This window comes from Musca autumnalis, unplaced genomic scaffold, assembly GCF_047663935.1.
Source record: "Musca autumnalis isolate F117 unplaced genomic scaffold, ASM4766393v1 scaffold_3, whole genome shotgun sequence".
In the NCBI taxonomy this organism is placed as follows: Eukaryota; Metazoa; Arthropoda; class Insecta; order Diptera; family Muscidae; genus Musca; species Musca autumnalis.
In genome coordinates this window covers 239,297,182-239,321,521 of record NW_027411866.1, presented here as the reverse complement: position 1 = coordinate 239,321,521, position 24,340 = coordinate 239,297,182, and the positions used below count along the sequence as shown (strand labels likewise).

Sequence of the window (24,340 nt, the reverse complement as noted above, 5' to 3'; positions counted from 1 at the left end):
TGTTTTTATTTTGTTATTGTTTTTAGCTTTTTTTTGTTGACCAAGTTGTGGTGGTCGGGTCGGTTGGTTGGTCAGCAATTTTTGCTTTTTTTCCTTTACTTTTCTTCAGACTAGTCATCTTTGTTGTTGATTGTTTAACATTAAAAAAAAAGAAAACTGTAGCCATCAACTTAATTAACAACAATGGCAGCAAACACAAAAACAAAAACAACAAATGAAAAAAATAAACATAAATGTGAAAATGATATATTTTAATAATAATAAAAAAATAAACATATGAAGATAATTAATTATACTTTTTATGATGATTATATTGTTAAGTGCAGGTGTCAAAGATCCTGGTGTCAGTTGGCTGGGGGTGAGAAGGGGGGGGTTGCAATAAACGAATTACCTACTTTCATAAGTTATGTCAATGAATTACTTAAGGTGATCAATTTTCTAATAAGAATATTAGGTGTAAAGGACAACGAAAATATTCCTTTAAAAAATCCAAGACTTTTGCTCTGTTGGGGTTAGTGGCTCAGTTCCTCAATGAGCATCCGCATGTTTATCATAAGAGAAAAACAAAACAAAACTATGTAAGTGCCGCAATGACTCTATTTGGTATAAACGACTGTATGAAATAACAATAGATATTGAGTATTTTTAGTTCAACACCTTGTCAGACTTGAAGCAACAATACATAAATGGTCATCATTACGATGTATTGTTATTTGTAATCATTATTATGGAAATAATAACACAATTGTTATTATACCATCCGTTAGTTTTTTTATGGAAAAGGAGAAGTAACGAATTATAAAGAAAACAAAAATACAAATTATATCGAAATGAAATTGGTAATTGTTAACACGTTATGCCAGCGTTTTATTATTTCATTCCCAACTATTATTATTATTTTTTTGGCGTCAACACCATCGTTAATAGGAACATAGACAAGAAGATGAAGATATTGCCAAATGACGAAACAAGGTGTTCTTGAAGTGAGGAATCCAATTATCAACAAAATTCTAATTAAATATGAAATTCAGATGAAGTGTGTGGTGTGGAGAATAATAACATTCACTTTGATTTTTGTTAATTAAATTTCTTGGGAATTTAATTTTGAAATATCAAAGGAAGATTTGTAGTGGGAATGAATTTAATATAAATTATGTAAAACTCATGTTCAAACACACCACGAAATAAAATCTATATTAATTGCATATTTGGTCCAAATAAATTCAATATTTTATTGGATTGACTATGTGAAGTTGGAGTTCTTGTGGGATTCTGAACTGTTGATGGAAAGACAATATAAAACAAGTGAAATAGTATCAGACAGAGATATACCCTCAGCCTATGTGAATTGAAACTTTCATCTACGGACAGATGGAATGTATTTAGGGTCTTTTCAGAATTTTGTGGCCTTTTTTGGACATTTGAACTTGCCGACAAAAATGTGAATTAGGATTAAAGTTCAAAAGTGTTTCGTAGGTGATACTTAAATGTATGGACCGACATAGTCCATTATGGAAGTCGATCTTATTTTGGGAGTCATATCTTTTCGATAGATATTGCGCCCACTAATCATTTCAGTCGGAACAGTACCTATGCCAGAAAGCATGGACTTGTACACGGAAAGCATAATATGGCTGTAAACAGGACCACAACGAAGATTTCAAAGGATCTTCGAACAGACCCTAAACTGCACTTAGACACAAATGTTGAACTTTTGTGGGAGAGGTACCCTAACTAGACGACCGATGTGGGCCATTTTAAAGTTAAACAAAATTTGGACAAAAGAGATATCGTGCATACCATTTTAGTGACCTTTTTTAATTTTGGGGGGAAGCACGGGCAGTTGTGGACCGGTATTGCTCATCTTCGAATAGAAACTAAGTTTGGACAAAATATGACGAAGGCCAAATTTTGGACCAAATCGGTTGATCAGTTCGAGCTCTTCAGCCACTCTGTTTTCTCAAGAAGTATAGACTTGCCCCTAAAAAACTTTTACCGTCGTAATTGACGCAGCGAATGCAATTTGCTTCAACAACAAGTAAAAAGTGTCAGTCGGCTCTGCCGACAGATATATACCCTCAGCCAATGTGAAGTGAAACTTTCACCTACGGATAGGTCGATTGGATTTAGGGTCTCTTCAGAATTTGGTTGCCCGTTTTGGACATTAGAACTTGCCGACAAAAATGTGGATTACTAATTAACTGCACTAAGACACAAATGTTGAACTTTTGTGGGGGAGGTACCCTTTGGGAGGACCGATATGGGCCATTTTAGAAGTTAGACTAAATTTTGACAAACTATTAAGAGATCCAAAGTTTGGACCAAATTGGTTGCCTCATTCAAGTGATATCGTCCTACCATTATAGTGACATTTTTTAAATATTGGGGAGAAGTACCAGAACTTGTGGACCGGTATTGGCCCATGAAACTAAGTTTGGATATAATATGACGAAGACCAAATGTTGGACCAAATCGGTTAAACAGTTCGAGAGTTATCGTGCTCTCCGACCGCGACATATGGTGACATAGGCGTTTTTTCCACCTTTCCGGCTGGTTTCCCAAGGTGTCATAGGGATTTTTTTTTTGCAACTTTCAGCCTATTTTCTCAGGAAGTATGGACTTGCCCCTGATGAAACTTGTATCGTCGAATGGGAGGCAGTGAATACAAGTTGCTAAAACAAAAATCAAAGCGATTCGAGAGCAGGTCCTAAACTGAAATTTTGTGTGGGAGGTACCCGAAGAAGTGGACCGATTGAGTCCATATTGGAACCTCATCTAAGTCTGGTAGACATTTCACGATGGGCAAAGTATGGACCACATCGGTTACTCCCTTCAAGAGTTATCGTGCGCACAAATTTTCCGAACATTTTCGAACTTTTGTGGGGGAGGTACCGGAAGGAGTGGACCGATATAACCCATCTTCGAACTTAAACTAAGTTTACACAAAATATTACGAAAGGCAAATTTTGGACCGAATCGGTTGATACGTTCGACTGTTATCGTGCGCTCCAGCCAGCCAGACAGATAGACCGACGGACATTGCTCAATCAACTCCAAATTGTCTGAAACACATTTCGTCCAAACATACTTGGGAGTCTAAAACCATCATTTCGATGAGGCACATTTTGCCCGTATGAAAGTGTATGTATATATACCCTCGTTAGCATAAAGAAGTAAAAAAATACATCTAACATATATAGGGGTTATTTTGGTCAATATCCCAGGAAGTATGGACTTGCCCCCAAAAAAATTTTTTTGTCGCACAGTGGTTCAGAATCTTTTTTCCTGGTTAAAATTTTGTACATTTTGAACGGATAGAGATATTTTCATAATTTTTTTTGGTTCGACAGATACACAATAGGCTTTCCGTTGAATCAAAAACGACCATATTCGGTCTAGGTGTAAGGCCAAATATAAAATATAAAATGTTGAGTTTTTGTTTAATATTTGTGTCAAAATATGAGTATTTCTGTGTTTATACCCTCAGCATTAATGTTAACGATGGTTTTAGACCCCAAGTATGTTTGGACGAAATTCGTTACATACAATTTGGAGTTGATTTAGCCATGTCCGTAGGTCTGTCTTGCTGTCTGGAGCGCACGACAACTATCGAACGGAACAACCGATTCGGTTCAAAATTTGGCTTTCGTAATATTTTATCCAAATTTAGTTTAAGTTCGAAGATGGGTTATATCGGTCCACTCCTTCCGGCACCTCCCCCACAAAAGTTCGAAAATGTTCAGAAAATTTGTGCGCACGACAACTCAACACATCGTGAAATTTGTACCAAACTTAAAGTTCCAATATGGACTCAATCGGTCCACTCTTTCGAGCACCTAGCACACAAAATTTCGGAAATGTTCAGTTTAATACCTGCTCTCGAATCGCTTTGATTTTTGTCGTTCCAACTTGTAATTACTGTCCCCTATACGACGGTACAACTTTTATTAGGGGCAAGTCCATACTTCCTGCGAAAATAACCTAAAAGTTGCAAAAAAAAACCTATAACACAGTGTGTAGTGGTTGGAGCGCAAGATAACCCTCGAACGGATCTGACGAGTCGGTCCAAAATTTGAGCTTCCAAATATTTAGTTTAAGTTCGAAGATAAACCGTATAGGTGCACTCCTTCATATACCTGCCCCACAAAACCTCAAAAATGTTCGGAATAATTGTGCGCACTATAACTCTTGATGGGAGTGACCGATTTGGTCCATACTTTACACATCCTAATATATCTACCAGATATAGATCAGGTTCGAATATGGACTATATTTGTCCACATAAAATTTTGGATAAATTCACTTTAAGACCTGCTCTCCAATCACTTTGTTTTTTGTTGAAGCAACTTGCATTCGCTGCCTCAGTTACGACAGTAAACGTTTTTTCAGTCCATACTTCTTGAGAAAACAGTCCAAAAGTTGTAAAAAAAACCCCTATGGCACCACATGTGGTGGCTGGAGAGCTCGAACCGAATACTGCGTTCGTCCACACTTTGGATATTGTAATATTTCTTCAAATATTAGATGAAATTCGAAGGTGGTGCTTATAGGTCCACTCCTTCCGCTACCTCCCCCACAAAAGTTCGAAAATATTCGCTAAAATGGTACGGGCAATTTCTCATAGACGTAGGAACCGATTTGATCCAAACTTCGCCACCGTGGTTCAATGGTATGCACACCCGCGTTGCACACTAAAGGTCGTGGGTTCGATTCCCCGGCCAAGCAACATCAAAAATTTCAACGGTGGCAAAATACCCCTCAGCAATGTTGGCGACATTTCCTGAGTATTTCAGCCATGTAAAACTTCTCTACAAGTGGTGTCTTAGGACACGCCGTTCGGACTCGGCAATAAACAGTAGGTCCATTATCATTGAGCTAATATGAATCGGGGTGCACTCATTGGTATGAGAGAAGTTTCCCTTGTCCCGTATGGGATGTTTGTGGAACAATTATTTTATATATTATAAATATTGTCGAAACTTAGTTTATGTTCAAATTTGTGGTACCACCCACACAAATGTTCAACATTTTTGTGTGATTAAGGGTCTGTTCGAGGATCCTTTGGACATTTTTACCGAAGTTTTTCCTAGTGGCCCTGTTTACAGCGATATTATGTTTTTCGTAGGCTAGTATGATAAACAAGCCCTATCTATCGTTATTCCCGCAAATTTTTGAGCTTTTGTCGGTTCATACGCCCAAAATTTTGAAAATCCCCCTGAATACATGAGTTTTTTTTTGGAAAAAAGTATTTCAATCCGCACAGGCTGAGGGTATACCTCTGTCGACATGATACTTTTTTTACTTTTTTTTATTTTGACGGATGCCATTTTTAACTTGAAATGACAAAATATGTCACATTGATATAATTAAATAAGGTTTCATATAAATATTGGACTCGTCTGGACTCAAATGGCGACCAGCGGCTAATTCTTACTTCCATATGCGTGTAGTTTTTATCATGGCGCCCAACGTGGGGTCCTTTGGATTTAATATTCTTCACTTCACGCAAAATAAATGTAAATGTTCTTCTGGCAAAAGCGTCTTAAATAACCCACCAGATTTATTTAGAAAACATCAACCAACCATGGATACTCCATAGATTTAGGGATATGACCCATCTTGGAACTTGATATAATTTAGAACAAACTAGTTCGAGGTGCACCAATTTTGGATAGGTCTAAATTGACATACTGGGGATCCAAAAGCATTATTATGATGTGAAATGTTTTTGATAGGTAGCCTAAAGGCCGAGGGTATAAAAAAGTTATTAATTAATTAATTGAATTAATCGAGCTAAAATTTAGTTTGGAGGGTTTTAAATTGTTTGCGGGTGCTATTTAAATTTGAAAATCGAGTAAAATAACATAATAAGTCACGTTGAGATGCATTAAATAAGGTTTCGTATAATTATTTGACTCAAATGGCGCCCAAAATCCAACCCTTACTTTCATATGTTCGGTTTTTTTCATGGCGCCCAACGTTGTTGTTGTAACATTGTTTTATTTTACGTTTGTAAGTTAATTTTATGCCTAATCTGACTCTGGGTCTATCTTCAGTTCTAGGAATGTAGCTGCTTCGATGAGATCTAACCACAGATCCACTGGAGTTAGATGAGTAGGTTTTGTCAGGGCGCAGTTGAACAGGTGCAGTGTATCGTGCGGGCTTATGTCACATGAAGGCCAGATGTTTTGCACAGTGTCAGCGTTCCTTTTCCTTTAGAAATTTACACGGCTGCTCCATGCCGTAAGTTGATTTTATGTCTAATCTGGCTCCGGATCTATGTTCAGTTCTAGGAATGTGGCTGCTTCGATGAGATGTAACCACAGATCCACTGGAGTAAGATGATTAGGTTTGTCAGGGTGCACGTACAGTGTATCGTGCGGGCCTATGCCACATGATGGGCAGATGTTTTGCACAGTGTCAGCGTTTCTTTCCCTTTAGGAATTTACACGGCTGCACCATTCCGTGTGTCGTTGAGCCAAAACTATTCTGGTTCGTTGTGGCAGCTAACGCTCCTTACTTGCGATAGATGGAGGGTGTTCTCCGAGGACCGCATTCACTCGATAGTTGTTTATGGCATCTGTGACTGCGTCCATGTGAATACTATTTAAACCTGGTTGATAGACCTGTTGATCTAGGGGTTCTCTCTTGTAACTTGAGATCTCTCTTTCTAGATTATGAAGATCTCTCCTGACATGCTTCGGTGGGGGAGACCTATCCACCATATGGTGATTAGGTTGGCGCTCACTGTAACACCCGAGCAAGTACTGCAATGAAAGCATGTCATTGAGTTGCTGTATAGGAAGAATCTTTGTCTCCTCATGTAGATGATCCACATTAGACATGAGGAGACGACACCCTGTTGCAGTTCTCAGCGCGGTATTCCTACAGGTTTGAATATTTTTTCCATCGCTTTGCACTTATATTCAGAGACCATACTGGTAGCGCATAGATTATCGCTGAGCGATCTATCGTGTTATACGTGGTCAACAACGTTTCTGTATATGCACACCAAGTGCTGTCGGCAAGGGCCTTGAGGACTTTGTTCCTACATCTCTGTTTGTCGCAGACCCCTAGAATTTTGAGGTAGTTTGTGGTGGAACATCTGCTACCATCGACCATGACATTTAATTCAGTTCTCACCCCCAGCAGTCCATGTGGTGAACACAGTGGTCGTAGATTTAGTAGCGGATATTTGCATATTCCTCGCGTGGAAACTCAATCAAATAGGCTTTCACAAATGACATGTGGGAAGGTACCTGACGCCAAGATCGTTCAATCATTAGTATACCTTACGATTCTAATGCCGTCGGGAGCGGCCGGAATACAGGAGAGGTAAAGGTTAAACAATTCCGTAGATATCTTCCAATCCACCTTGGGAAACTCCCTGTTTCACTCTGCGGAATACAGTAGAGGTAAAGGTTAAACAGTTCCGGAGATATCACCCACCCCACCTTGGGGAACTCCTTGTTTCACTCTGCGGGGCTTCGACTTCTTGTTACTGATTTCCATGTGGTAAACAAGATTTTTTAATCAGCACCCCGAGTACTGCCGGCTAGGTTCTTGAGGACCTTGTTCCTATATCTCAGCTTGTCGCAGATAGCAATGACATGCGCGGACGACATGAATAAGCTGCCGAATGTGACCCCATGAATTTTGGAGTAGTTTGTGTTTGGAATTCTGCTACCGTCGAGCCCGACATTCAACTCTCTTCCAAACTGCGCCGTTCATGTGGTGAACAGAAAAATGCGGTGGAAAAATGTGATAAGATCGATTAAATAGGAGTTCAGTCTCTCACTGATGTCATCAGGGAAGGTACCTGACGCCAAGATCGTGTAATCATCAACATACGTTACGATCTAGATGCCGTCGGGAGGCGGCGGAATACAGGAGAGTTAGAAGTGGGGAGCTCCCTTTTTCATTCCACGGGGCTTGGACTTCTTGTCTCTGAATTCCACGTACGACTGTCGTCCACATACATATATGGCCGTTGTCGTACTGTGCTGCCTACCGATACCATGCTGGTGATCGGCAACTGGAAAGCTATTTCTGACGCTGGGGAGGACTAAGACCTCAAGGCTGTTTGCTATTGGCGACAAAAGTAAAGTCAGTCTGCACGATTCACCTTGGCTGGCATCCTTGCCTGGCTTCAGTAGTGGGACTACCCTGCCTATTTTCCAGACTTCGGGAACAATGTGTGTGTGGTTAGCGACAGGTTGAGAAGAGTAAGATACTCTGAGTATAAGGTACTCTACCCCCCGGCGCATCAGGGTGTATCAGCATTACCATGGAGATTCCATCAGGGTCCAACACTATGGCGCCCAACGTGGGGCCCTTTGCTTTTAATAAGTTTCACTTAAGCCAAATAAGTGTAAATGTCAAAGTTTTTTGCTATGGGCGACATAACCAAAATCATTCTGCACGATTCACCTTGGCTGGCATCCTTGCCTGGCTTCAGTAGCGGGGCCACCCTGTCTATTTTCCAGACTTCGGGAACAATGAGGGTGGCTAGCGACAGGTTGAGAAGAGTAAGATACACTGAGAATAAGATAATCTACCAACGGCGCATCAGGCTGTTTCAGCATTAACATGGAGATTCCATCAGGACCCAACACTTTGGCGCCCAACATGGGGCTATTTGCTTTTAATAAGTTTCACTTAAGCCAAATAAGTGTAAATGTCAAGGTTTTTTGCTACGGCAACAAAACCAAAATCATTCTGTGGGACCACTCTGCCTATTTTCCAGACTTCGGGAACAATGTGTGTGTGGTTAGCGACAGGTTGAGAAGAGTAAGATACTCTGAGAATACCATGTAGATTCCATCAGGGCCCAACACTTTGGCGCCCAACGTGGGGCCTTTTGCTTTTAGTATGTTTCACTTAAGCCAAATAAGTGTAAATGTTCTTCTAGCCGAAGACAATTAAATAACCGAATGGATCCATTAGAGCTATTCAGAAATGATCCTCCATAGATTTAAGGAATTACTAATTTATGAAAGGATTTTACAAAGTTAAAGTCTTTAATCCGAATAGTTTTTTCATCTGAATATCTCGGGCTTTATACTTTCCCCTCTCTTTCTCTTTATGCTTTCTGCCTACTCTTTTGCTAAACTAATTTAATGGCTACACCTTTTGTTATAAATGATCGGAGATCACGATTTAATCATCTAATAATCTGGATTATTATTCTAACGGTATGTCAGATCGTTCATTTTCTCAGCAATTATAATTATGAGAATTTTGTACAAATTTTCCATTTTCCATAACTGACAACTGATTACAAATAGAAAGCAATTTATTATTATTAAGAAAGCTGCAATCTATTAATCTCTAGAGGCAGGCTAAAGACGGGACGGATAGTTGGACAGACGAATGCAAAAGTAGAAGATAGATGATGTTATGCAGACAACAAAGACAATAAGCTGTTTGCTCTGCAACAATGATTTATGGTTTCAACATTTACGACAATTGTTGGAGATCAGTGGATTTTTCTGGCTTTTTTTTGGTGGATTCTAAGCCAAAAAAGAAAAAATGGCATGGAATTAAATTTCCAACATTTACATTTCTGTATGTGCGGCGAGACAATGGCCGTCAAATAAAAAATATGTTACCGTTTTTCGGGTTTAACAAAAAAAAAAAAAAAAAAAAAAAAAAAAACAGTTAATATCAAGCAAACAATTTTCTCTTCTTATCGTTGGACTAGTTGGCGTATTTAATTTCAATTATTTCCCAAAAACATGCTGTTTGAATTGTCAAACATGTACCGAAAACAGGTGCTATTGTCTGCTGCTGACTGCCTGCTTAACTGCCAGTAGTAACTGGATATCGACACGTCCTTCTATGGTAGCTACACAACTTAAATTACAGAAAGCAAAAAACATGTAGGCAATTGTTGGCTGTCCAAATCATTGGAACATGATTAGTGGTCTGGTCGGGATGCTACCGTTCATTCATGTTTAGCCGTTTTTATCTTTAACATGTCTAGGTTAAATGAGAATTGTGAATTGTTGTTGTGCAATTAAAAAAAAAAATAATGGCTTGAAGTCCCATTTGATTTTTGATTCCAATATTTAATGGCTTTGTTGATAAATCACGGAGTTGGCTATACAAATTTCAATCAATTTGCCATAAATGCTGCATTAAGCAAAAATCGAAAAGTTTGGTTGATTAAAAATGGATGTGGCAAATTTTAATTTTGATGCCAGTGATTAGTAATAATAAACAATGGCTGTCACAGTGACTAAATATCGGCATTCACTTCATATCCAGCAAAAATACTCGTTACAAAACCCCTTACTAACACATTATTTCAACATGAATATCTCGCGCTAAATAAGCTAAACTTAGCTGTTAATAAAAATCCGTAACTACTAATTTAAATACTTTTTTATGTTAAAATAATGGCTTAGTAAGGGGCTTTGTAATGAGTATTTTGCCGAGTATATTTCCTATATTTAATATCTTTCTCTTCTACTTACTTTCTCCTGTATTTGATGGTTCCAGTGTCCACAATTGTTTTTTCTTCAAACTGGCCCCATTGGCATTCAACTTATAACCGAATGTCTCTGCCGTCATATAACGATGCTGGCCATTGATCAGACCAATGGTCCACCAACCTTTTTGTTGGTTCTGTGAAATGATATCGCCATTTGTATGATTCAATTCATAGCTTTGGCCGTTCATGGTGTTGTTGATGGAGTTGATGATCGGTGAGGGAGCAATGGTGACGATTTTATTTATTTACTTTACGCAAAGGAAAGGATGACGCAGCTGACGACGACGACGAGATAAGGCCAGACAGACAGGCAGATGTTGGGCAGTGGTGACAGGCAACGACAATGCGTTTGCAAAAAATTTTCTCTTTATGAGATATCTAAAAATAGAAAGAGGAAGAAAGATAAAATGGTTAATAAGTTAAAAAATTTATTAATAAAAACTACTTATTTAATAAATTATATTATATGTGGCTTATTTATTACTCATGGGTAGTTATGCTACCACAATATATTAAATAATAAATATAGTAGAGATTTCTTTGTGTAAAACCGCACTTCAAAATAGCATATCACCGAGTGATTAGCCTACTCATGACAAATATTGTGGCAAATAAATAAGAATAAAGATGGCAATGTTTTATTAAAAAAACTTTAGTTATACAGGAGTTCAAAATGTGGGGCCAAATCGTCTCATTTCTCAGTCATAAAACATTTTTTAATTTGGCTGGTTGCCAGAAAATTCCAACATGCCCATTAATAATAAAAAATGATGTAATATAAGTTGGCGCCCAACATGGGGTTTGATTCTAATTCTTATTGTTTGACAAATATTGTGGCAAATAAATACAAATAAAAATTGCAAATTTTTTATTAAAAAAAAAAATTGGTTAGTTATACAGAAGTACAAAATGGCGCCCAATGTGAGGCCAAATCTTCTCATTTGCAGTCATAAAACATTTTTTAATTTGGCTGGTTGCCAGAAAATGCCGACATACACATTAATAATAAAAAAGATTGTAACATAAATTGGCTCCTAACATCGGGTGGGATTCTAAATCTTATTATGGGGTGGGTTTCTAAATCTTATTGGTTGAAAAATATTAAGGCAAATAAATACGAATAAAAATTGCAAATTTTTTATTAGAAAAAAATGGTTAGTTATACAGAAGTTCAAAATGGCGCCCAATGTGGGGCCCAATCTTCTCATTTGCAATCATAAAATATTTTTTAATTGAGCTGGTTGCCAGAAAATTCCAACATGTCCATTAGTAATAAAAAAGGCTGTGACATAAATTGGCGTCCAACATGGGGTCGGATTCTAGATCTTATTGGTTGACAAATATATAAGAATGAAAATGGCAATTTTTTTATTTAAAAAGATGGTTAGTTATTCAGAAATTCAAAATGGAGCCCAATGTGGTGACCAATTCTCTCAGACATACACTTTTTTTAATTTTGAGAATCACAACATACCCACTAATAATAATCTTTGTGGCGCCCAACATGGGGTCTGATTCTGAATCTTATTGGTTGACAAATATTGTGGCCAATAAATAAGAATAAATATTGAAATTTGTTTTTAATTTAAAAATATGTTTAGTTAGGTTAGGTTATAGGATGCGCAGCTGCTATAGGTGGCAGCCACTCCACTCGGAGACCTTATGGTCCATTGTGAACATCCTGGGTGTTCAAAGTGTTGAAGAATTGATGTGTGTTTATTGGTTGTAGTTGAAGAATTAGTGTAAGATAGTTAGGATCCGATTGTGGTGATGATGAGTGCTGGTGATGGAAAGAAAAAATGCTATGGAGATGGAGATTAGTTATGGATAGGAGAAAGTAGATGGTAAGGAGACAGGGGAGAGTAGAGAGATGATAAGAGAGTGAAGGAGAGGAAACAGATAATGTTTAGAAGGTAGATTAACTAATATATTTAGGTTAACCCGCCTCATAGCCATTTAAGACCTCTGCAGTATGTTAGCAAGACTGTGGGGGTCGGAAGAGGAGAAGTGAGACAGGGATTCCGTCGTGTGAACGCCAAAAAGCCTGTGTCTTTTGGCCCTCAGTCTGGGACACAGACAGAGAAGATGTTCAATTGTCTCCGTCTCCTCCACGTCCTCACACAGCCTACAATAGTCACTGCTGCTGTTATCCCATTTGCAAGTCATAGATCTAATGTTGCAGTGACTAGTAATGATCCCGACAACAACTCTGATCTCCGACTTGCACAACGAGAGAAGGGAAACAGTTATACGTGCCGAGATTACCGGCCAGATTGACTTAGCAACCCGACATCCAGGAGCATCTAGCCAAATTCTTTTCGTTTTCTCAACGTCGAACCTGGTGAGTTTATCCATGAAGTAACAAAGCGGAGGTTTCACACCAACCTCCACTTGCATGTTGGTTGATTGTGAGCCCCGCCTCGCCAGTTCATCCACAATCTCATTACCCTCAACACCACAGTGACCAGGTACCCAACAAAATCTTTCTGACATACCACAGGTTTCCAAGATAGACCTACAATCTCGAACGATCCTAGACTTAATAGTGAAAGACCCTAATGCTTTTAGCGCTGCCTGGCTGTCTATGTAAATAGTGACTGCCCTGTTTGCTAAGTCCGTTCTTCCCACTAGTGCCTCTAAGGCCTTCAATATTGCAAAGACCTCTGCTTGGAAAACACTACAGTTGTCATTAAGTTTAAACGAGTACCTAATGTTCAGTTCATCAGAGTACACACCAGCGCCCGTGCCATCTTCCATCTTCGATCCATCAGTGAAGATAGATAGGCTATCAGGAATTGGTCTACACTGAACCCATTCATCCCTATCGCGTATTAAAACGTCAGGTATAGTTAAGTCAAGAGTTGGTAAAATGTAATCGGTCTCACCCCCTCTGTTTCCAAGGACTAGCTGATTACTCAACCGCTGTAGAACGGTTGCATGACCAAGTAGTGAGCAACGCCACATGTCAAGTTCCCTAAGCCTTAAGGCACACCTGTACAAAAATATCCAGAGGTTGGATATTTAAAACAGCATTCAGCGCCGCCTGGGGTGTGCTTTTAATAGCTCCAGTAATAAGAATTGACGCAGCACGTTGCACACTACTTAGCTTAGAAAAATTTGATTTAACCATAGGTTAGGATAGGACAAACCACGGTCCTATGGTATTCTTGCAAGCATAAAATGCAATTAAGCCTCTCGTTGTTCGCTCCTCGGTATTCCTCTTCCAACAAAGCTTGTGGTCGAGGACCACACCAATATACTTTGCTTCCTTGGAGAGGCTTAGTTGCACACCATCTAGGCTTAGTTGCACACTATGTTTAGTTAGAAAAGAGTTTTAATGGCGCCCAATGTGGGACCAAAACTTCTCATTTACAGTCATAAAACTTTTTTTTTAAATTGGCTTAATTTGCAAGAAAATGCCAACATGTCCATTAAAAATAATTTTTTATAAATCAATTTGGATGAAAAATGCTGTTACGTGAATTGGCGCCCAACATGGATCTGATTCAAAATCTTATTGGTTTTTACACCTTTATTTTCTAGTCTAAAAAAATAAATATTAAAAATAAATAAATAAACGGTCCCAAATGTGAAACTAGATACCCAAGATTTTAAATGGCGCCCAATGTGGGGTCGTATCCGTTAATTTGCTAAAAAAAGCTTTAATTTTTTTTTTGCACAGATATGCCACACATGGCAATCAATAAAAAATGTCTATAGATCAATGGTATGAAAAACAATGCTACATGAACTGGCGCCCAATATGGGACTTGTTCCTAACTCTAATTGTTAATATAAGCTTTGTTTCTTTACCTTTTTAATGGTAAAAGTGGTGAAAGAGAAAACTGGCAAAATTGCTCAAAACTGTTCTCTCATGAACAATTTTACCAGAAAAGTAAATGAACGAATAAATGGTAGATCTGGTAGCAATGTCAAAAAGTTTATTATTTAGTTTTGTCAGCGTTCGACTTCTTCTTCATCTGTTTTTTTGTTCATTTTTTTTCTTCATTGTCTAATAATCGTCAAACAAATGTCGAAAACCCAGTTCTACCATTTTTTGCCTGAAGAAATTTGGCTGGTAGCTGTGGTAGAAGAGAAAGGCATTTTTGCTCTCTCTCGTTTCTCACCATCTTAAATATTGCTGCCAGTTTTGCCACTTTTTGGGGTTAAGGAACGCTTTACAGGTTAAAAATGGTAACAAATGGCAAAAATGGTAACCTCAGGTAAGTAAAGGAACACAGCTCTAACTTCAATTTCAAAGTATCCAAAAAAATATAATTATTCAATTACAATATTTTAAGCCTCATTTGAGATTTAACACTAGCAGTGAGGAGAACAAATAAGAAATAAATGGCGCCAATAATTTAACTGGCGCCCAATATAGGGTCCAAACCTATCATTTGATGTCAGGAAAAAAATGTTTTAATTTCGCTTGTTGGTAGAACATGCCACGCATGCTCATGAATTATGATCTTTATGGAGCAATGGGTATGCAAGAGATAGTTAAAAGAACTGGCACTCGACAGGGGATCTGGGGCGGAATTCTTGTTCAAAGGATAAATATTTCCTTTATATTTTTTTTTTCATTTGAACGTTTTCTCCTTTCTCATGATTTCACTTCACAGTTCTATAGAAACAGAATTGGGCCCCTCATCCTAACTCCTATGATTATTACACTATTATTTTGTAAGTGTTTTTTTTTTCAGCAGGGTTTTAGAACGCAGTAAAGAGAACTGACAAATAATAAATAAATGAAACCTAATGTGGAATAAGTTATCAAAAAATGTAAATAGCGCCCAATTCGGAGTCCAATCCTTTTATTTGCTATTATAGAAAATTGTGTTTTAATTTAGCTTGTTCAAAGGATTTGCCACACATTTCAATTAATAAAAATCTTCATGGATCAGCGAGAGTGCAAGTGATTGTTAAATGAACTGGAAGAGCTTGTTAAATGAACTGGAGCCTCATTCAAAATCGTATAGTATATTTTTGGAAGTGTCCAAATAATTTATTTTTTGCAATGACATCGTTGTAAGGAGGATTTTAGAACGTATAGTAGCAGTAATACAACAGCCAAATAATAAATAACTTACCCCTTATGTGGAATTAGTTATCAAAAAGTTTAAATGGCGCCCAATATAGGGTCTGAACCTCTCATTTGCTATGAAAAAAGAATATGTTTTAATTTTGCTTATTGACAAGAATTGCCACATATGCCAATGAATAATAAACTTTATGGAGCAATGGATATGCAAGAGGTGGTTACAAAAACTGGCGCCTAACAGGGGACTTGATCCTAAATCCTATGGTTATTAACCTTTATTTTGCAAGTGTACAAAATATGCATTTTTCTCAATTACATAGATTATTATAAGCAGGAGTTTGGAAAGAATACTAGGAGTGAACAGGACAGCCCCATTAAAAAGTAATTGGCGCCCAATGTAAGGCCCGAACCTCTCAATTGCTATCATAAAAACATGTTTTAATTTTACTTATTACCAGGATTTGCCACACATGCCAGTAAATAATATAATTTATGGATCGATTAAGATGAATGGTATTGTTATATGAACTGGCGCCCAATATTGGGCCTGATCCTAAATCTTTGTTGTTGTCACACCTGTATTTTTCCAGTGTCCAAAATGTTATTAAATCATTTTAAGCGCGCTTAAAGAACGTCCGATTGGAAGAAGACATCCAAATAATATATAAATGGCGCCCAAGGTGGAATCGGATATGGCGTGTAATGTAATGTAATGCTGTTGTGGTACTATGTATGTTTCGCATTTTTCCTTGCGGACGTTTGGGAACTGGCAAACAGCTTCTCACCATGAAGGGAAATAATGGAAATAATGCCTCTAGAATCTTTGATACTGACAACAGAAGGGAAGTCAACCTGTACCATTCGCCTCTACTGACATCCTTGTCTGACTTCAGTAGCAACACCATCCTGCCAACGTGCTAATCTCCTGGTACAGTAAGGGATCTGTTGTTAGGACATGTAGGTTGGTTCATATCTTCAGTCATGATTTTATGGCATTTAGCTGTGACCAAAGCCGAGACCCTTCTTTTACTTCTTATTAGGAAGTAACATTCCTAAACGAACTACATAATTTTGACATCTAAGCCAATCCATTGACGGCCATTTCACATGGCCTCGTTGAACCACCCAACCCAATAGACTGACATTTTATAACAGTGTTAAGTGTTATGGCCTTTAACGGGCGATAAGAGTGGTGATAACTCTTCCACTCATTGCTGCTGTTACATTACTTTATAGACTTTCCCCAACGATAAACTTTTAACCCCATTGTTTCCATAAAAAAAACTAATCATAAACTATCCTTGTTATGAATATTGTGCCCAACAACAATGCCAAAATCATCATCATCCTGTGCTGCATGCCTTCGACATTAAACGCTACGTCGTAAATATTTTGCCATGGTCATAAATTCTTTCCATTAACATTTGGCAAGTGCTAAAGTTTATGCCGGCCGAGAGAGAAGAGTCCATAAAATATTGGAAAATCGTGTAACTGTTTATTACAAAGCAAAGCGAAAAAACGACCAGAAAAAGAGGAAAATGCTCTTAAGATGTCAAAAAGTTGAATGCCTAACTGAGATTCAATATCAGAGGCAACAGCAACAGCGGCGATTATTACAGATGGTGGTCTATTTGTTTTCGTTTCGAGATTAGATACAGCTGCGATTTTGAGTAGGCTTGTTTTTTCGCTTGTTGGGGCATGTTGAATGATAAAGTACATTATCGGGCCGGCATAAAATATGAGACAGTTTTTAGTGTGAAAGAAGATAGTCCGAATAGAGTCGCGTAAACTTTTAAGCACCTGGTTGCTTGTAAAGGCAATGAAAAATGGTAACACGCTGGAAAAACATTTGTAAAGGTTTACGTTTTTTTCTTTTCTCTTCTTTCATGTTGTTATAATTTATGTTGACATGTTATAGAGATGTCAGCGAGAGCAGATAGAAATGTTGGAAACTATAAGTTATGGAGACTTGGAGGTATTTCTTTATGTTTCCGAAAGGTTAGTTATGCTACAATTCGATGCAAATTCTCAATGAAGTATTTAAAATAAGATTACGGTGATTCGTTTTTTGAATTAAGCAGATGGCCAATGGAGACCCATATTTTTCAATTTGCTCTCATAAAAAATATTTTTTAAATTTACTTGTTGCCAAAATTTGCCACACATACCATTAAATAATAAAATTTGTGGATCGATAAAAATGAAAGATATTGTTTTATCAACTGGCGCCCAACATGAGACCTGATCTTAAATATTGTTATCATTATACTTTTATATTTCAAGTGTCCAAAAATAGATAATTTAGGCTGGATCTAAGAGGAAACAATAGTTATTCGAGCAACGTCCAAATATGAAACAAATGCCGCATAAAGTGGAAGTAGTTATCCAAAAGTTCAAATGGCGCCCAATGTTGGGCCCGATTTTCTCAATTGTTATCATAAAAAAGTTTACGCATTTGCAGATGTACTTGAAAAGTACAAGGCCGACATTAATGCCATACAGGAAATACGATGGAATGGGAAAGGCGTCACAACAACATCTAAAGGTGACGCACTGTATTATAGCTGGCATGACACAAAGCATGAGTTTGGTTGCGGATTTGTAGTTGGTCGGAGGTTAAAACAACTGGTCTCCAGTTTCACCCCAGTGAATGAAAGACTTGCTACAATTCGAATAAAAGCAAACTTCTTCAACATCAGCTTTATTTGCGCTCATGCACCCACTGAAAACAAGGACGAACTGACCAAAGATATATTTTATGGGCGCTTAGAAGAAACATATGACCGTTTAATGCCAAAATTGGAAAGGAAAATATCTTTGGCCCAACAGTCGGAAAATGCAGTCTCCACAGGGAAACATCTGATAATGGTATGAGGCTGATAGACTTTTGCAGCGGCAAAAAACATTGTAGTTAGCAGCACCAGATTTCAACATCTCGACATCCATAGGGGCACCTGGCTGTCTCCAGATCAGATAACAAGAAATCAAATTGATCACGTTGTGATATATGGAAGACATGCATCAGGCGTGACATGGACCACTACCTTATGGCAGCAAAGATACGTACGTATCAGATTAAACGTAGCAAACAAAGTGCGAACAGACACAACACGGAAATTGGACATAAATAAGCTGCAATCACAACAGATAGCCACAGCATATTCCACTTAATTGGTCCAACTGCTTAATCAAAGCACTCCTCGTCCCGATAACATATCAGGACAATGGCAAAACATTGCCCACTCCATGCAAACAGCCGCAAAATCGGTACTTGGATACCAGAGACCTCCACCAAGGAATCCATGGTATGACCAGGAGTGTCGTGCTGCTACCGAAGAGAAAAATGCGGCATATAGGGCTACTTTACAATCCGTAGCAACGCGTAGCGCACGAGAGAGGTATCGCGAGAAAAGGAGAGAGGAGAAACGTCTTTACGCAGGGAAAAGCGGGAGTGTGAACAAATCGAGATGTACAGGAGACAGAATGAAGTCCGAAAATCAAACTGATGGCTTTGGAACTGGCACATCCTCCTGTAGAGACCAGCAAGGTAATTTAGTAACTGATACAGATAGTGTGCTAAGGATATGGAAAGAGCATTTTTCCAAACTGTTGGTATCCAATAGTAGCGAAGTCGACGAAGATACCACAGATCAAATCCCAAAAGATGGCAATGAATGTATACCACCCGGCCAAGATGAGGTAAAGACAGCAATAAACCGGAGAAACGTATTTCCGCAGGAAAAAGAGAGAGATGGAAAAGCGGGAGTGTGAAAAAATCGAGATGTACAGGAGCCAGAATGAAGTCCGAAAATTCTACCAAAGAGTCAATCATCAAACTGATGGCTTTGGTACAGACAAATCCTCCTGTAGAGACCAACAAGGTAATTTGGTAACTGATACAGATAGTGTGCTCAGGATATGGAAAGAACATTTTTCAAAACTGTTGGTATCCAATAGTAGCGAAGTCGACGAAGATACCACAGATCCAATCCCAAAAGATGGCAATGAATGTATACCACCCGGCCAAGATGAGGTAAAGACAGCAATAAACCGGCTAAAGAATAATAAGGCAGCAGGAGCAGATGGCCTACCAGTCGAGCTGTTTAAAACCGGAGGCGACACGCTGATATGGTGTATGCATCAGCTAGTTAGCTCGACTCTGGCAGGAAGAATGCGTATCCGACGATTGGAACCTGAGCATCCTGTGCCCCGTCCACAAGAAAGGAAATAAGACTGTATGCTCTAACTATAGGGGCATAAGTCTACACTCCCGATTGCCTACAAGATAGTGTCAGGAATATTGTGCGAACGACTAAAGCCCATGGTCAACGAAATAATTGGACCATACCAATGCGGGTTCAGGCCTGGAAAGTCCACCATTGACCAGATATTTACCCTGCGGCAAATCCTGGAGAAGACCCAAGAGATGCAGATTGACACCTACCACCTTTGTTGTTGATTATAAAGCAGCCTTCGACAGCCCGCTACGTTCAAAGGTATTCCAAGCCATATCAGAATTTGGTATCCCCGCAAAACTCATTTGGCTTTGTAAAATGACTCTAACTGACACAAGATCTTCAGTTAAAATAGGAAAGAACCTCTCCGAAGAGTTTTGTACCAAAAGAGGTTTCAGGCAAGGAAACAGGCTTTCGTGTGATTTTTTTTAACATCCTGCTAGAAAAGGTTGTACGAGAGGCAAACGTCAAACGAAGTGGCACAATCTACACCAATAGCCACATGTTACTTGCTTATGCTGATGATATAGACATCATGGGACGATTAGTAAAAGATGTAACCGATACCTTTATGAAGGTCGAAGGAGAATCTGCTAAAGTGGGTCTGGGGGTAAACGGTGAGAAGACCATGTTGATGGTGTCGACGCGCAATGCGTCCATTGAGCTCGGACCGAGTGTGGAAGTTGGTTCCTATAATTTTGAGGTAGTAAAAGACTTCGTCTACCTCGGCACCTCCGTAAACACAACAAACGACATCAGGTGTGAAATAAAAAGAAGAATTGTGTTGGCCAACAGATGCTACTTTGGCTTAAGTAAGCACTTTATAAACAAAGCCACAACTCGTCAAACAAAAATAACGCTTTACAAAACGATGATACTACCCGTGCTGATGTATGGTTCCGAAGCCTGGGTACTTGCGCAGATAAGCAGATAAGGCAGTGCTTAGAGTGTTTGAAAGAAACATTTTTCGTAAGATCTACGTCGTATGAACCACGAGCTGTATCTGCTATACACCGACATCAATATAGTTAAACGTATCGAGATGTAGCGATTGCGTTGCCTAGGCCATATAATAAGAATGAACGATGATGAACCCGCTAAAAAGGTGTATAAATACGGACCGCTTGGCGGTGCACGCAGAATTGGCAGGCCAAAGAATAGATGGCGCAAACAAGTGGATGAAGATATGACAAGGCGCGGTTTTCCAAAAAAGCGAAGCACTAAAAAGAGAGAATTGGAGATCTTTTCTTAGTTCGGTCTATGGAACAAATGTTCTGTAATGGGCCAGCTAAGTAAGTAAGTAAGAAAGTACCTAATATATAGTATAAATAATATAAAAATATTTTATTAAGTTCTAATCGGTGTGAGAACTTCTTCCGTAATATTTGTATGGTGTTGCAATTAGCGTATGGATAATAGTGGCGCCCAACGTGGGGCTTTCGGCTTACTATAGTTAAACTATAATATTAATAACAAAATAATAATATTGATTAAAATAATAACTATTGATTACAATTAATAGTTATAAATAACTATAAAAAATAAATATTAAATAGATACTTTAAAAATAATGAATAAAAATATATAATATAATTAATAAATAATCAAAATTATGTTATAAATATTTAATAATATATAATATATAGTAAAAATAATATAGAAACATTTTTTTCTGAATTTTTGTAGTCGGTATAAGGACATTTTCCTTAAAATTTATATAGTTTTGCAATTGGCTTATGGACAATAGTGGCGCCCAACGTGGGGCTTTCGGCTCACTAAAGCTAAAAATAAGCAAAAACATGGACACATTAACTTTTTAAATCGATCTTTAAGAATTTACTTAAGACACCTTTGATATATATATTCAACAACAACAACAACCTTAAATGAGGGAAAAAATATCTGCAGTGGTAAACCCAAACCAAAAACGATGTTGTCTATGTTGTTGTAATTTGAGTATCTCTGGCATTTGCTGCAATCACAGTTGAGTTCATTACTGACGCATGGCTGGAGTGGCAGCTACAACCAAAAAAATGGAATGCAAAACCAGGGATATGCCATTCTGACTACCAACAAACATTAAAAATATCATTGCTTATCAAAAGTATTTACTCTTTTTTTGCAATTCCCATAAATGTCGCCAAGAGTGGTGGTGGCTCCAAACAAAAAGCATCATCATGACGGTGAATTATCATCATTTGCGGCAGAGTCATGAGCTGTAAAATAAGTAACTGAAAAAAGGAAAAAACCACAAAAAAATCAAGAAAAAACGAACACTACAGCTCATTCAAAATTAGTTGTGTGCCATGATTGCAAAAAAAAAAAAGAGACGATGCAAAACGTCAGTAGCCTAGTCCAAAGGAAGACTTTATTTATTTGTCTGCTAACAATGAGAGCTGGGTTTTGTTATGATGAGCCTTAGCAGGAAAAAAAATAAACGTTTGTTGTGGCCATGGACATAGCTAGTCATTCACAGTTTAGATTGTCAAGAATGGTGGCAAAAAGAGGAGGAGACGCTTGTGGTGAAGGGAGAGTTAATGAGAAATGTTTGGACAAAGTTCTTTTGTGGGGAGTTTTTTTTTAATAGCGCTGTTTACAGGATTGAGGACTGAGGATTGTTAGTACTAGGTTTGATAGTTATGGCCGCCTTGTTGAGTATTATGCATGCATGATGTTTAAATTCCAAATGAATTGGAGGAATAAATATTGAACCTGTGGACATGGGGACTAAAAGAAAAAACATGAAAATATTTTCGAATATTAAACTATTGTAGTGTTTAGTAAAAGAAAGAAACGGCATATGTTCGCCAAATGCTTATTTTCCATTGGACAAAAGTGGCGCCCAACGTTAACACAGCACATAACTGACAAAAAAGTGGCGCCCAACGTGGGATTCAACATTCCTTAGAATTCCAAATGGAAATTAGAAAAGTCTCAATGAAATTAAAAAAAAAACAAATCTTTCGGAATGGCGCCCAACGTTAACCCCGCACATAAATGACAAAAAGTGGCGCCCAACGTGGGATTCAACATTCCTTAGACTTCCCAATGGAATTAATAAAGGTCTCAATGAAATTAAAAAAACATACGTAAAAAACATCTTTCGAAATGGCGGCCAACGTTAACACCGCGCATAAGTGGGATCCACAACAGGGAGATACAAAACAAGTTTGTCCGAATGCACAGCACCGATCATGTATTCCACGAGCATTCCAGAAGGGAGCTTTGAGACTTCTCTCATATCAAAGAGTGCAGCAGACGCTTGAAGTTTGGCCTCAATAAAATGAAACCATCTCTTGAAAGCTGAATCGAACTGAATTGTCAAAGGCGGTTTAATTTAAACCCAGCTAACCAATATATCTACTGGACATTCCACTATCCGCAACTTGTGGATGCGTCCGCAAGCACTCATCTATAGAGAATCCTAAGCGAAGATTTAATTTAAATCGCTTTTTTTAAATCGTATTCCCTCTCTTTCCTCCTCTTCTTTTGTGCCAAACATTTCAGTTTATTGTCAAGTGATTTATTGATGGACTGTAAATGTGCGAGGATTTGCATACTAATTAAAAGCATACCTGCGAAAAAAAAAAAACAAAAACGCCTGCTAATGACTCTGGTAAACAAAAAAGCAAGCAAAAGGAAAAAAATAATCATGGAAAACAACAAAACATGAAATGGAAATTACAGTCAAAAAGGAAATGATTTATTTCCCCCCGGTAATTATTTTACAGAGGTGTCTTTGTTACCAAAAGCGGTGATAGTCATCACAATCACAGTCATTAACTCCATCCATAGAGGGTTAACAAGGAATTTTCATTAAGAGTAAAAACAACTTCGTCGCTAAACACCACAACTACAATCGCAGAAAGGCACAAGCCAATTTTAGTCAAAGCGAACAAAAAAAAAACGGAGGACAAAGGAAAGGGCGTTGTCTGTTGTTTATTCTACGCGATGATTATGTTTGTTTAACTGATGATTATGTTCGCAGGGCTTTTGGCGGTTTAAATAGTTGTTGGAAGGGTAATAAGTCAGCAAATTTTGGGAAATTTTGAAATATTCTTTCACGACAATAAACGTGGATTTTTTAAAGAATATTTTTTCATCCACTATCCCAACAATAAACGTGGATTTTTTAAAGAATATTTTTTCATCCAAAATCACAACAATAAACGTGGATTTTTAAAGAATATTTTTTCATCCAAAATCACAACAATAAACGTGGATTTTTAAATAATATTTTTTCATCCAAAATCACAACAATAAACGTGGATTTTTTAAAGATTAGACCACAAAACGTGGATTTTTTAAAGAATATTGTTTAATGGGCCATTACACCACAAAACGTGGATTTTTTAAAGAATATTTTTTTATGGGCCATTAGACCACAAAAGCGTGGATTTTTAAAGAATATTTTTTCATGGGCCATTAGACCACAAAAGCGTGGATTTTTAAAGAATATTTTTTCATGGGCCATTAGACCACAAAAGCGTGGATTTTTTAAAGAATATTTTTTCATGGGCCATTAGACCACAAAACGTGGATTTTTTAAAGAATATTTTTCCATAT

The 24,340-nt window shown here is 37.9% G+C and overlaps 1 protein-coding gene across 1 annotated transcript in view; it reads right to left on the bottom strand.

Moving 5' to 3' along the window:
* The window catches only part of sn (fascin domain-containing protein singed), a 116,943-nt gene that overhangs the window by 11,517 nt on the left and 81,086 nt on the right, over positions 1-24,340 (bottom strand). Inside the window, exon 4 of the mRNA XM_073977429.1 lies at positions 10,479-10,873. Coding sequence (XP_073833530.1) covers positions 10,479-10,683 — 205 coding nt within the window. The 5' untranslated portion in view covers positions 10,684-10,873. The remainder of the gene's footprint in view (positions 1-10,478; positions 10,874-24,340) is intronic.